The 15,709-nt window shown below is 38.6% G+C and overlaps 1 protein-coding gene across 1 annotated transcript; it reads left to right on the top strand.

The window, feature by feature from the left end:
* Nucleotides 1-7,095: 7,095 nt before the first annotated feature.
* Nucleotides 7,096-8,311, top strand: LOC110230452. Its single transcript, XM_021033416.1, has 2 exons — nucleotides 7,096-7,452; nucleotides 7,863-8,311. Exons 1-2 carry the CDS (start codon nucleotides 7,276-7,278, stop codon nucleotides 8,100-8,102), a joined length of 417 nt encoding a protein of 138 aa, XP_020889075.1. The 5' UTR covers nucleotides 7,096-7,275; the 3' UTR covers nucleotides 8,103-8,311.
* Nucleotides 8,312-15,709: the final 7,398 nt, after the last annotated feature.

Raw genomic sequence — 15,709 nt, 5'->3', positions numbered from 1 at the left:
TTTTCCCGCCAAAAAATATTTTGTATTGTGTGGATCTAATTTTGTTTCAAATAAGGGTAAGAGTGGTCATTAAAAATTAAAAGAGGGCAAACTTAAAAATGGACTCTCAAAAGGGGCATTTTTGAAAAGGGGTATTGAAAAAGGGGCATTTTTATTAATTTCTCTAAATTATATATATATATATATATATATATATATATATATATATATATATAACTTTTAATGCATTATACTTTTAAGTTAAATTAATTTAACTAATTTAATATTTATTATATTAAATTGTTAAAAATTTAAAATAGTCACTTAGTTAAATTATACATCACTATTAGTTAAATAAAACTATATAATATATCAATGTAAATTATATATACCATAACCATCATTTCCAGATAATATAAATGTATTGTTAACTACACGAAATATTTCCATCATTTTTTTAAAACTAAATTACAAAATGAAAAAATAACTAAAAGTAAATAATACACTATTGTTAATTATATATATGCATTATAACTTTTAAAGTTTAAATTCTACATATGCAGTATCCCTTATAATTTTAAGTTAAATTAATTAACTAATTTTTAATGCACACATATGTTTTATATGAAATTAATTTAACTAAATTTTTAAAAGTGTCACTTAATTAAATTATACATTTCATTATAGGTTTAAGTTAATTAACAAATTTTTAATGAACACATATATTTTTTATGGAACTAGTTTAGTCTTTATTACATTAAAATTTTAAAGTTAGAATAGTTATAATGTACATATATAATTTACATTGATATATTATATAGTTTTATTTAACTTATTAGTTTTAAGAAAAAATTGATGAAAATACTTCGTGTAGTTGACAAAAAAAAAGAAATACTTCGTGTAGTTAACAAGACATTTATATTATTTGGAAATTATGGTTATGGTGTTGCACACATAACCGATGATAGTTCGGGGATGTCCGTATGTAATACCAATAGTTCGTGTAGTTAGCGAAACATTAAAATAGTCTGCATGTGTGGTGATGTGTTGGCGTATAGTTCGTGTAGCTGGCAATGATTTTTCCATTATTTATTAGTATTTTATGTGGTATTCTTATTAAGATATTTTAACGTGGTTCATCATTCTATTTAATAAGTTTTTTTTTCTTATTTGAAATTTATTGGCAGCAGTTGTGAAAACAAAAAATGGTAGTTGACTCACAATTTTTTTTTTATTGGTATTTGTTAAATTGACTAAGAATGCAACGAATGTCAAATCCCGACCTCTATTTTATCCCTGTTTTATATGAGTGCGCCAAATTTTTTAAAATTACACCGTGAACTCTACTCAAATGGACATCAATGATGTTAAGCCGTTGGCTTTGGTAACTAAATCATTTGACCTTTGGCGGAAAAAACAAAATCATTTGACCTTTGATGTTTCTGTCCCCTTTAACAAAATAGAAACTTAATAAGAAATGTAGCATTGATATGTTAGCATCCCAAATAAAAGGTATAGAAAAATAATATATATATATATATATATATATATATAGTTTGATGTGGTTTGTCAGGTGCTTATCATAACATTTCACGAGACACCTTAGAGCATTACAACATTGTATTCATCATCTCTTTAAGAATTCAGAATTTTTGTTCAACTACTCCATTAGAGTCAAGTTAACATAGAGAAGTTTTTTCGATGAAAAATTTGAAGTACACCAAAGACCACAAATAAGCATCAAAAACTCTCTCTTATTACTTAAAACTATTAAAATAGTTTTCTCACGTTGGTTTTTTCATCTTTGCTATGTAGCAAAAACTATATATAAATATATTGTACAATCATCAACGAAAGTCACAAAATATTTTACCACCTCTAATTTCAAGAAATTTTAAATCATACAAAAAATGTATGAATTAAATCTAGAGGTACGTTGTTCTTTCAACATGAGGTGATTTTGTGAGTTTGCCTCTACGCATACTTCACAATTGTCTTTGCTCGATTTGTATTTTAGAATTAGGTTCAAATATTAATCAATCTCAAAAAAGATTTATAATTCACATGCCTAAACATAAATACCAAATGTCCAAAGACCAAATCAAATAATAATAAAAACTGAATTTTTCTTATTAATTGAAACAACGAAAGAACGAAACAACGAGACAATGGTTGCAACTTATTTTGGCATGAGTGTCATGACATTTATCTTGACCAGTCCATCCTTAACATAACCTTTGCCCACATACACCCCATGTTTCTTGAGAACAAGATTGTCAGACTCGAAAATGACGGCAAATCCGGCCTTGCTCATAAGCGTACCAGAAATCAAATTCTTCCTCATGTCCGGCACATGCTTCACGTTTTGGTGAGTGATCTCACGCTCCGAGGCATCTTTAGCACAACTTTGCCATAACCTTCAATCTTCGACGAGCCGGTGTTACCAATCAACAACCGCTCCTCACTCTTGCACTTTTGATAAGAACAAAACATGTCCTTATCAACACATATGTGAGTGGTGGCACCCGTGTCATACCACCATTCCAATGGGTTGTCCTCAACCGTGTTGACTTCTCTGACCACAGCTCAGAGATCATCTTGAGTCAAATTGGCTTGAGACTTCCTATTGTCTTTACTTGGACCAGCTTTGGTACAAGTATTAGCCTTATGGCCCATTTTGCCACACTTGTGACACTTTCCAGAGAACTTCTTAGCAACCGTTTGCTTCTTGAAGCTAGAGGAAGCTTGGGGCGGAATCATGTTCTTTCCCTTGCTTTTCTTATGCTCAGCCATGTTCACATTATTCTCATGAAGGAGAACATCATCGGCATTGCGGTTACGAGATTCAACCCGCAGCTTGGCCACCAAGTCCTCAAGGGAAATTGTTTTTTTTCTTATGGATGAGATAGTTCTTAAAATCCAACCAAATTGGGGGAAGTTTCTCTCAATGAAACAGTTGACCGTGAAAATTTTGCAAATCGACATTCCCTCAGATGCTATCTCATCCTTAAGCAATTGCAGCGCTTCAACTTGTTCCATGATGGGTTTTGAATCCACCATTTTGAAGTTCAGAAAATTCACCGTAGCGTATTTTTGCAAGCCTGCATCCTCGGACTTATACTTCTTCTCCAATGCACCCCAAAGGTCCTTAGAGGTGTTGACCTTACTGTATACAGCATACAGTGGGTCTACCAAGCGGCTTAGAATCCAGGCCTTGCACAGAAAGTCTGTATGGGTCCACGAATCCACACTAGCTAGAACTAGCGGGTCCGTATTCCCCGGTGGGCGAATCGGTGCTTCCTCTTTCAGATACTTGTCTAGGTTCAAAGTGGTCAAAAAGAAATGCATTTTCTGTTGCCAAGTCTTAAACCCATTCCCACCGAACTTTTCCGGCATTAGTCCTGCGCTAACAACGCTAGGCACTAACGGGTTCACATGTGGAGGACCAGAATTTGGGGCGTCGACTCACTTAACCCTTTACCAAGAGCACCACCTCCAACGGTTCCATCATCGAGCGAATCATCATTGTTGCGTCCGTCGATCGTGTTCTTGATAGTAGCCATACTTAAAATCATATCTGTTCACGGGTAAACAAACACCAATTAGTATGTGTAACAAAAACCAAAATTCAAAGTTCAATGGATTATAATAAACTAATCAATTGAAACATTATGAATAAATTGCAATCAATAATTAAATTAAAATTTCCAGAACTCACAAAACCAGAAATTAACAATTTAATTATAAACCAGAGACTATACAACACAATTTAGACGATGAGAATAAATAGCAGGAAAATATGAAACTTTTCCAGATTCCAGATTATGAATGCAAAACAAAAGCAACCTAAACCATTTACGAATCAGAAAACAAATATTAATCACATATCACTTTTCGATTTCTTTTGCTAACGCAATAACAAAACGACCATATCAAGGAATAAAGAATTTAACAATGCAATTCAATATATAATTGAGGCTGCTCCAAACGTTTGGTAACAAACAAAAACCAAACAAGAGACTTAATCCAAAGTGACTCAAACAGCAAGACGAAACTAACGAAACATGCTTTTGAACCAATTCAAACGCATCAGTTATGGAACATGGAATGAACGTAACCCCAACACAATAATTTTGCTCAATGATAAAAGTGAATATAATAATCCTTCTACTTCCTCACAAGCTAAACGAGTGGGAAAAAGCCACAGCAACTCTATACCAATTAAGAAACAGAGTAATTCACTTCAATAAAAACAAATTAGCAAAATCAAAGCATATCACGATCGAAACAATAAAGCCCTGCAGATTAAAACACATAATCTGTAGAGAAATTAAAAGACTTGAACGGTGACTTGTGAAAGAAACAAACACAAACAATTGATAACCGAGTTCACGGCTTAACCACTATGTCTCGGGGAAGGACTCTTGCTCCCAAAGCTTCACTATATCAAAGAAGATTAAAAACACCACTTAACTTGTGATGTTGTCTTTTTGGTTTCAGATACAATCTCAAGAAGAACAAAGATCAAAGACAAAGAACAAAGAAGGAGAAAGCTTGTTGAAGAAGAACCCTTTTTTTTTTTTTTTTCCTTTCTCTAGAACTCTCTTATGTCTTGTCTCACCTACCTCCACTTCCTCTTTATCTCACGTAGAAATAGTGTATGTGATGGGCCACTCTTGTTCTTCTTTCTCTTCTTGTCAATTTTGTATGGGCCTTAATGGGCCAGACTTTGTTTGGTTTTGTCAAACCCATCAACAATTCTCCACCTTTTGACAAACACCAACCCTCGACGAAATCGTCATCTGAAAACCAATCTCTTCCCTTGTCCCTTCGTGAAGCTCAAGACCACCACCGGATCGCCACCTCCTCCGGCGAGATACTCCGGCGATGCCCTCCAACTTCTGCTAGCAACTCCGTTGCCGTCAGCCATAGTTTCTTCCTTTTCCCCACTGAGCTCTCTTGTTCTCGACATGGAGAGAAGATGGTAAAAATCCAAATCAATTTTAGATTCCGACCACAGCCTTCTCCGATGGCTACCTCCGGTGAAAGCATGCTTCAGCTTCCACCTGTTTCACGGCGGGTCCCAATTTTGACAAATCAGGAGACATCTCCTTTGTTTTCTTTCTCATGAATCTGACCCGATTTGCTCGTCTTCTCCGGTTAATCGGACCAACGCTTCCTCTGTAAACCCCAGGTACATCTAATCTCTCTCTTGTCTCTTCTTGACATTTAGAGAATAGGATCTTCTGAGATTTCCAGAAACTTTGAAACCATTTCAGGTTTCTCCGGTGAGCTTCACAGCCTCTCGGCAAGTTCCACCATGCTCATCCAGTCTTCCGATTACCCCTTAGGTAAGCCCCTTTCCCACAAATTTCTCTTGTCTCAGTGATTCAATTTTTAACTGAGAGAGCTTGTCTCCATCTGCTTAGTTAACAGTTGAATCACCACCCTCAACTACCACAACTGGCTTCTTAGAGGACTCCACCTGAAACTGATATTCCTTTCAACACGATTTCAACAGCTTTCAGGTTATTATCTGTCTTGGATCACCTCAGCTTGACAGATTGCTTTAATCTCACCACATTATGAGACTTCTAACTCAGCTTCTTGCTGAAAATATTTTTGTCAGATACTCCACCTGGAACTTGCAACTCCTACACAGTTCCAGTACTTAACACGTAACACCAACTCCAATTTAAAGCTTTACTCAATTCTGACACTTGAGTACTTCTCACAAAACTGAATCATCTTGTTTCAACCTGTTTTGCGAGACTGTTGGAGTTACCTGTAGCCGCAGCTCCACCTTAGTGGATGTTGAGAAGCTCGCAGCAAAGCTGGAACTTCTGGCCAGGTACCGTCTTAGTTAGGAAATCTGCTGGATTGACTGTTGTGTGTATTTTGTGTAGAACAACTTCACCCTTAGACACTATATCTCTGATGAAATGAAATTTAGTGTCTATGTGCTTGGTTCTTTCGTGATGAACTGAATTCTTTGCTAGGGCTAGAGCACTCTGTGAATCACAATGAACCTTAACACTGTCTTGCTTAAAACCCAATTCTGAACACAAACCTTTCAACCAAATGGCTTCTTTCACTGCTTCCGTTAGAGCCATATACTCTGCTTCTGTGGTTGAAATAGCCACAACAGATTGTAAACTTGATTTCCATGAAATTATGTTTCCACCAGCCTTAAACACAAAACCCGTCACTGATCTTCTCCGATCTAAGTCTGTCGCATAATCTGAATCTGAAAATCCTTTAATGCAGAACTTAGAATCCTTCTTAAAAATCAAGTTTTGAGTGTATGCACCTTTTAAGTACCTTAACACCCATTTCACTGCAGACCAATGATCTCTTCCTGGATTTGACATAAACCTGCTGATTAAACCCACTGCAAATGCTAAATCTGGCCTTGAACCAACCATGGCATACATTAAACTCCCCACAGCACTTGCATATGGAATTCTTTCCATGTGTACAACTTCTGTTTTCTTTTCCTCTTCTGACAAACTTCTGAGTTTGAAATGAGCAGCAGTTGGTGTAATCACTGGTCTTGCTTCAAACATTCCAAATGTTTTTAACACTTTCTCCAAGTAGTTTCCCTGAGACAGAATTAATTCTCCCTTTTCTCTATCTCTTATGATATCCATACCCAGAATTCTTGAAGCCTTCCCCAAATCTTTCATTTCAAACTCACAATTCAGCTTGTCTTTAAGCTCCTCACTACAAAAAAAATTGAATATTCTTACCAAAAAATTGTGACCATTTTTCCTGTCAGAAAATTGTGACCATTTACATACTAAATTGTGACGTATTTATTTCGTCATAAAAATGTTACAATTTCGTTATAAAAATGTTACAATTTCGTTATAAAATTGTGACGGAATTGAAAGTAACCAATTTTTGTCACTAATTATGTCGAATTTGTTACAAAATATATAGTCACAAATATAAGTACGTATTTGCGACCAAATATGGTAACTAAATTATACGATTTTGTGACTAAATTTACGTCACGTCGTCTTGTTACAGCGTTTTGTAACAACCCTGTCACAATTTGTCACTATATTTGTGACTTTTGCGTTTGGTCATAGATTGTGGCATAATTGTTACCATTTTTGTAACAAGAACAAAAACGTGTGAACCAAAAGTTAAACCGAATTGCTAGTTCGTCTGAACCTTCTCATTGGAATAAACATTCTCAAGGGAGATTTGGAGATTGTAAGAACGTAGAAAGAAAGATTTAGAGATTGTAAGTTTCAATGGACAAAACGAGACTTCTCTTTTATTGCTGTGATGAAGAAAACACATCAGAAGCCTGATAGAACGTACGATGATCAACGAGCACGATTGGTTGCAGAAACTTATGAAAAGCATATACAAGAACGCTTGGGTCAACTTGAATCTTCTGGGGAAGAGAATCTGACAGCTGAAACTCTTGATGAACATGAGAAAAATGAAATTTATATCAAGGTAATAGTTCTAAACATTAGGCTGGTTTTACATTCACTTTAGGCTGGTTAGTCTCATGTTTTACATTTTGGTTAGTCTCTGGTTTTACATTCAGGGTAGTCTCTGGTTTTACATTCAGGTTAGTCTCTGGTTTTACATTCATTTTAGGCTGGTTAGTCTCTGATTTTACATTTATTTGTTCTTGTGCTATGTGTAGACTGTCATTTCATATATCTTGTAAATTAAATCAAAAGTTGGGTTCAGTGTATACCAAAAGTACATGGCTCAGGCGTACGGAGGTGCACTTGTGCCTGTAATATTGGCTGTACATTCTAATATGAAAGTATATGCCATATTAACACGAGACCTCTTTAATATCAACAGAAGTTAGTAGACTATCATTTGCTAATAATTTTAATCTTTCTTTCTAGGCTGCTGGATCATCTAAACATGGCCAGATATTTGGACTTGGAGCACTAATTGAGGCTCTACCATCTGTTGGTGCTTCTTCAAGTGCACCACAAACTGCTGAAGAAGTGGAGACAATAACGCATCGGCTACAAGAGATGGAAACTGATCTTAAAAAGAGCCTTGAAGAGAATCTGCAAACTCAGAAAAGACTTGAAGCTATGGAAAAACTTGTTGAGTCTCTTGCACGTCAAAATGTCTAGATCTGAATCCATCACCAAGACCTTCCAGCTAATCTAGTTATGTATATATTCTGGTTTCTATTAGCCTAAGTATCGTTTAGTTTGCATTTTCTTTAAGTTGTGTTACTTATGTTTGGATGTTAGTCTTTAAGTTGTGTTTCCTTTGTTTGTTTGGATGTTAGTCTATTGTCTTTAAACTTTCTATAAATTTTGTTCGTTTGCTATTGTTTTTTTCTTTTTTTGCTGTTAGAAAATTAATTAATTTTAAAAAAAAAAAAAATGGTGACTGCAAATCGTAAAAAGGAATAATACGTTTGTGACTAATTCTACGTGTCATATGTTTGGGAATCATATGTTTGTGACTAAGTCTACGTGTTGTTTACATTCCTATTTTGTAACAAATTGATACGAGTTTAGTAAGAAAAAAGGTCACAACCGAAACACAAATTGTGACGTTTGTGTGACTATAATCGAGTCACTAATTGTGTCGGATTTGTGATAATATGTTGGTCGCAAAATGTAACGTTTGTGTGACTATAATCGAGTCACTAATTGTGTCGGATTTGTGATAATATGTTGGTCGCAAAATGTAACGGGTCTGTGACTTAAATATGGTAATAATTTGTGACACTTATGTTACGATTTTATTGTCACTAGTTGTGGCATATTTGTGACAGTATCGTCCGTCATGAATTGTGGCTTTTTTGTGACTAAATGAATGTCGTCACAATCAGTGACGAATTGTTACCGTTGTTAATCGTCACATTCATTTGTGACCTTTTTGAGACATACATGGATTTGTGACGATTTTATTGTGACATTCTAGAATTGGTGTCAGTTTCGTCACAATAGAATTATTGTGACCGAATCTTTATATATTGTGACGATAATAATTGTAACAATATTCACTTTTTATTGTAGTGCCTGTATAACAACCATACTCCCTGAAGCTATCAGAATATCATCAACATAGAGCAACAAATAGATAGCTTTATCAGTTTGAGTGTCTCTCATGTAGACACATGGGTCATAACTGCTTGTTTCAAACTTCTGATCCTGCATGAATCCATCAAACCTCTGATTCCAAAGCCTAGGAGACTGTTTTAGGCCGTATAGGGACTTCCTCAACCAACAAACTTTGTTTTCGTTTCCCTCTTGTATGAATCCTTCAGGTTGACTCATTAGGATCCTTTCCTCTAGATTACCATGCAGAAAAGCTGTTTTAACGTCCATTTGCTCCAGCTCATAATCCATGTTAACCACAAGTGACAACATTAACCTGATAGAGACATGCTTCACCACTGGAGAAAACACTTCATTATAATCAATTCCTTCTTGCTGCGAAAAACCCTTAGCAACAAGTCTGGCCTTGTATCTCTGTTTCTCCACTCCCGGTATGCATGGCTTCAATTTAAAGATCCACTTGCATCCAATCAGCTTCTGCTTTTCTGGTTTTTCAATTAGATCCCAAGTATGACTCTTTCTATGAGAATCCATCTCTTCCTTCATTGCATTTTCCCATTGCTTTCTCTTACTGCTTTTCATAGCTTCTTCGTAAGACTTAGGCTCTTCTATTTCCAAGTCTTCTGCTATTGCCAAAGCATAAGCTACGAAATCTGCGTCTTCGAATCTTGATGGAGGCCTGATATTACTTCTCTGTTTCCTGTCCCTCGCCAACAAGTAATCATCCAGGGACTGTTCATTTTCAGATCCATCAACTTCCTCATATGTTTCTGATTCTTGTGAGCTTTCTGAATTTTCTGAAATTTCTGATGAAGATATGGAAGTTTCTCCACCTTGAGAAGATGCCTCATCCGAATCAGAATAACTGGTAGAAGGACCTCTAATAAGATCATTGCTGAAAGATACTCTTTTTTCAGCTTTCTTCAATTTCCTGTACTCTTTTTCAGCTTTGTCTTTCCTTCCATCTGCACTACTTAGTGTGTTCTTGTACAACTCACTCTCATTGAACACCACATTTCTACTTGTAGTGCATTTCCCTTCCTCAGGCAACCAGACTCTGTATCCTTTAATACCGAAAGGATATCCCATGAAAACTCCTTTGACTGCTCTTGGACTTGTCTTATCTTGAGTAACATGGACATAAGCTGAACATCCGAACCTCCTTAGATGACTTAAATCTGGTTTTGTACCTGTCCAGACTTCCTCAGGTAGCTTAAAACCAATAGACGAGTTCGGTGTTCTGTTGATTAAGTAGACAGCCGTAGAAGTAGCTTCAGCCCAAAATTCTTGACCCAATCCTGTCTCAGCAAGCATACCTCTAACCTTATCCATAATGGTCCTGTTCATCCTCTCCGAGACACCGTTTTTCTACGGTGTATAGGTACACGTTCTGTGCCTCTTTATTCTTGCTTCCTTACACAAGTTGTCAAACTGTGTATTACAGAACTCAAGACCATTATCAGTCCGTAAGTACTTAATCTTCCTGCCCGTTTGATTCTCAACTGCTTGTTTCCACTCTATGAACTTGTGAAATGCTTCATCCTTAGTCTTCAGAAAATACACCCATACTTTCTTCGAGAAATCATCAATGAAGCTTACAAAATACTTGCAGCCACCAAGACTTTCTGGAGTAGAAGGAGATCCCCAGAGATCCGAATGTATATAATCTAATATACCTTTGGTGGTGTGCTTAGCAGTTGGGAAACTTTGCTTGTGAGATTTTCCAAGTACGCAACTCTCACAAAATTCCAGCTTGTCTACTTCTTTACCTGACAAGTAACCTTCTTTCACCAGCACATTCATGTTCTTCGAGCTCATATGACCCAGCCTAGAATGCCATAGGCTAGTCATGTCAACTTCTGGTCTTGCCACTGCAACTTCTCCTTTTATGACCTTCCCTTGTAGATAGTACAGCCCATCTTGATATTTTCCAGAAATAACCTTTTGTCCATCTTTGTAGAAAGTGACTACGAAGTCTTCCCCTTCATATTTGCAGCCGTTCTTCTCTAATTGACCATATGAAATGAGGTTCCTTCCCATTGTAGGTACGTACCTCACATTTGTTAATATGACCATAGAATCATATGGATTTAAGATCTTAATCTTACCAATCCCTTTCACTTCACAGTGAGTCATATTACCCATCAAGACCTTGCCACCATCAAACTCTTGTAGGTCAAATAGAGAATCCTTGTATGGTGTAATATGAAAACTACAACCAGAATCCATAACCCATTCTTCCTTAGTGTCTTGAGGGCTAACAGTTAGTACTAAAGGCTGCTTTGGCTCTGTTGCAATGTTTGCTGAACTTGAAGGTTTGTTTGAGGAGTTTTCAGGACACTCCCTCTTCCAATGTCCTTCTTTACCACAAACGAAACAGCCCTTGTTGTTTTTATTATTCTTTGGCCTTGATTTTGATCTGCCTTTGCTCTTAGAACGTCCTCTCCACGGTTTGCCTTTTCCTTTGTCAAACCTCTTCTCTGATCTGCCTCTTGTTTCCACGTACAGGCCTTCACTTTGAGATTTTGAAAGCTTTCTACTTTCTGCGAGTTCTCTTTCCTTTGATTTAGCAGCTCCAATGACCTCATTCAAGCTCACTGTGTCTCTGCCATACTTCAGTGTCTCTGCCATACTTCAGTGTCTCTTTGAGCTGATCATATCGGTCAGATAACGAACTCAACAATAGAATAGCTTGAACCTCTTCTGTCACGTCTACTCCTATGTTGTTTAGATCAGTAACTAGCTTAAGGAATTCATCCACATTCCCATCTATACTCTTAGAATCAGTCATCTTGTAAGTATAGAACTTAAGCTGTAAGTAGATGCGATTAGGTAGAGAAGTCTCCATGTATAACCTGTTTAGTGTGGACCACATGGCTGCAGCTGAAAGACCCCGATCCGGACTGCCTAAGTCCGGAGAGGTTCTCTCCGACCAAATCATTAAGTGATCCAATCCTTAGTCAAATTTTAGGGACATTTCCTTAAGACAATCCGATTTACGATATTCTGAGATTCATTACTTAGAGTCAATATGCAATAATAGAGTAAACAAAGAATCGTATACTTTATTAGATATTTAAAAGGATTTGATACAACTTATGAGTTTGCATATAAGCTACTACAAGTCATATAATTGATCCTATTCTAACCGATTCATCACCACCCATCTTCCCGGCCTTGAGTCTCTCACGCCTAAGCCAAGTCCTTCCCACGATCACCATCCTTTCCTGAAAGTCAAAGAGGCATAAGTATCCGTTTTACTTATTATATGCAAGTCCATGCAATGCTCTCTAAGCCTTTTAACCACCCGGAACGAAGAACAGATCGGAGAGTGGAAGTATGCGCATCAGTTCGGCCGTTCATGGTAGATCTTCACAGATCCGCCGATCCTCCGCCGAGCCGCATCCCCATTTCAACCGATCCGCCATTCGAACCAAGTTTATGCATGATATGAATGATCCCCTGATACTACAATATCACCCTAATCGTTCCGGACTTCTTCTAAGTCATCAGAACAATCCCTAGGCTAGATCGTACGTATCATATCTCCTTAGGTTCGGACACAAAGTCTAGAACCGTCTCACCTTCGATCGCACCGATCGTAACTCTCTCTTAAGTGTTTTCTCTCAAGATGTTCCCAAGAGTTTCTGTATTTTTCTCTAAGTTTTTCCGTGTCCGAATTCGCCCCGAACGCTTTGTATTTATAGGGTTTCGTTTGGAAACCGTTTCTCCAACCGTTCTCTAGAAGGCGCCCATTCGGTCCATAACCGGCCATTTGTAACCGTCATCCGTAACTGCCCAACCGCTCTTCCGTAACCGCCCAACCGTCCTTCCATAACTGCCCAACCGTCCAACCGTCGGACAGTTACCCGAGCTGGGCTGAGCTACCCGGCAGCTGGTCGAGCTAGCTGAGCTACTCGACAGTTACCCGAGCTTAGCTGAGCTACCCGGAAGTACTTCGAGCTTAGTTGAGCTATACGTGAGCTGGTTTGGCTACTTAGCGTGCATTATTCTCCTTCTTCGAGCTAATGGGCAGCTCCTATCTAGACTTATCCGAGTTCCTCCTCCTTTTCTCGGACCAAGTCTCATCCGACGATCCTATTGAGGATCGCGGGCGTTACAAGTCTCCCCCCCCCTTGAATGGGATTCGTCCCCGAATCCGACTCAAGTTGATCTTTACCCATCTCTTTAAACCACTTAGGAAAATCGGCCTTCATTTTATTTTCTGTTTCCCAAGTAGTTTCTTTGCGGCCTCCGCAATTCCATAACACTTTTATCATGTTAATCTTTTTCCTCCTTGTCCCCTTTTCCATTCGATCAATGATTCGAATTGGGTTTGCTTCCACTGTTAAGTTTTCTTTTAATTCCGAAAGAACATCCTCTACTCGTTCCTCACGTTCACTTAGGCACTTCCTTAGTTGTGAAACATGAAAAACCTTGTGAAACGCATCTAACTTCGGTGGTAGTTTGAGTTTGTATGCCACAGCCCCTACTCGTTCGAGCACCTTGTATGGGCCAATATACCTTGGACTCAACTTTTTCCTTGTTGAGAATCGTCCTTTCCCTTTATACGTTACGGCCTTAAGGTACACCAAGTCTCCTACTTGGAATTCTAACTCCTTACGACGCTTATCCGCATAGCTTTTCTGTCGGTCTTGGGCTTCCTTTAGTTTGATCTTTAGGAACTTCATCTTTTCGGTGGTTTCATCCATTATCTTCGGACCAAACAATGTGCGTTCGCCCACCGGTGTCCAACACAGCGGCGTCCGACATGCTCGTCCGTACAACGCCTCATAAGGTGACATGCCAATACTTGCTTGATAGCTATTGTTATAAGTAAACTCCACCAACCATAAGTACTTCTCCCAATTTCCACCCCAATCCAAGACACATGCACGTAACATGTCCTCAAGGGTTTGAATCGTTCGTTCTGATTGCCCATCCGTTTGCGGGTGGTACGCCGTACTTAAGTTCACCCTCATTCCGAAGGCTTTTTGAAAAGCTTTCCAGAAATGCGATGTGAACCTTGTATCCCGATCCGATACAATGCTTACCGGCACTCCATGTAATCGGACTATTTCGTCGATATACCTTACGGCTATATCTTTGGCTCCATCCGTTTCGGAGATTGCTATGAAGTATGCGGACTTAGTCAATCTGTCCACCACCACCCAAACCGCACTATGCTTCGATTTTATCCCCGTAGGTAGCCCGGTAACAAAGTCCATCGTTACATGGTCCCATTTCCATTCGGGCATGGGTAAGTTTTGTACTAACCCACTTGGTACTTGATGTTCCGCCTTGACAAGTTGGCACGTCGCACACTTGGCAACCCACGCGGCTACATCCTTCTTCATCCCGACCCAATGGTAATACCTTTTTAGGTCTCGGTACATCTTATTGGACCCGGGGTGAATCGAGAACTTGGATTGGTGCGCTTCCTTAAGGATTTCTCCCTTCAAACCCTTGTCATTCGGCACACATACTCGACCGTTCACCACTATGGTACCATTGTTCGATGTTTGGTACTCCGTTTTATTGTTTTTTGCCCAAGTGTTCAACTCCTCGTCCTTCTCTTGGGCCAAGCGAATTCTACTAAGTAGATCGGCTTGATCGGCCGCACCTAAACCCAATGGTTCAAGATCCTTGGATAACGCATTCAAATGCAATGTCCCCATCATGTTAACCAAGTCCACTTGGTTTTTCTCCGCTTCTACGTCAAAACGTCTCCTACTTAAGGCATCGGCGACCTAATTTGCCTTTCCCGGGTGATAGGCAATATCTAAGTCGTAATCCGCCACAAATTCCATCCACCTTCTTTGCCTTAGATTTAACTTCGGCTGGGTGAATATGTACTTAAGACTCTTGTGATCGGTGAAGATTTGGACTTTGGCTCCGTAAAGATATGATCGCCAAATCTTCAAGGCAAACACCACCGCAGCCATTTCCAAGTCATGCGTAGGGTAATTTCCTTCGTGTTTACGCAATTGCCTTGAAGCATAAGCGATTACACTACCCTTTTGCATTAATACGCATCCTAGTCCCGTAATCGATGCATCCGTATAAACTATGTAAGGTTCACTTTCATCCGGCAACACCAATACCGGAGCGCTTGTTAGCATAGCCTTCAACTCGGAGAAACTCTTCTCACATTCCTCCGGCCATTGAAACTTAGTATCTTTCCCGGTTAGTCGAGTCATCGGTTGGGACATACTCGCAAAGCCCTTCACAAACCTTCAGTAATAACCCGCCAAACCGAGGAAACTCCTAATCTCCGTGGCATTCTTTGGCCGTGGCCAATCCTTAATGGATTTGATTTTCTCCGGATCTACGGACACTCCTTCTTCCGACACTATGTGTCCGAGGAATCCGATACTCCTTTGCCAAAATGAGCATTTGCTTAACTTTGCAAATAACTTATGTTCCCTTAACCGCTCTAGCACTGTTCTCAAATGATTTTGATGAGTTTCCCAATCCTTCGAATAGACAAGTATGTCATCGATGAAGATGATTACAAACTCGTCTAAGCATTCTCGAAAAACACCATTCATCATTTTCATAAAGGCCGCCGGTGCATTGGTTAGTCCGAATGGCATCACTACAAATTCATAGTGGCCATATCTCGTCCGGAAGGCCGTCTTCCGAATATCCGATGGATCTATCAG

Source organism: Arabidopsis lyrata (genome assembly GCF_000004255.2).
Source record: "Arabidopsis lyrata subsp. lyrata unplaced genomic scaffold ARALYscaffold_3, whole genome shotgun sequence".
Taxonomy (NCBI): domain Eukaryota; kingdom Viridiplantae; phylum Streptophyta; class Magnoliopsida; order Brassicales; family Brassicaceae; genus Arabidopsis; species Arabidopsis lyrata.
This window is presented reverse-complemented; position numbering and strand designations above follow the sequence as displayed.

Bases quoted from the DNA above. Each gene is read 5' to 3' on its own strand.
- LOC110230452 (XM_021033416.1), top strand. From the start codon at position 7,276: ATGAAGAAAACACATCAGAAGCCTGATAGAACGTACGATGATCAACGA. The intron at 7,453-7,862 runs GTAATAGTTCTA...CTTTCTTTCTAG, and splicing joins AAAATGAAATTTATATCAAG to GCTGCTGGATCATCTAAACA.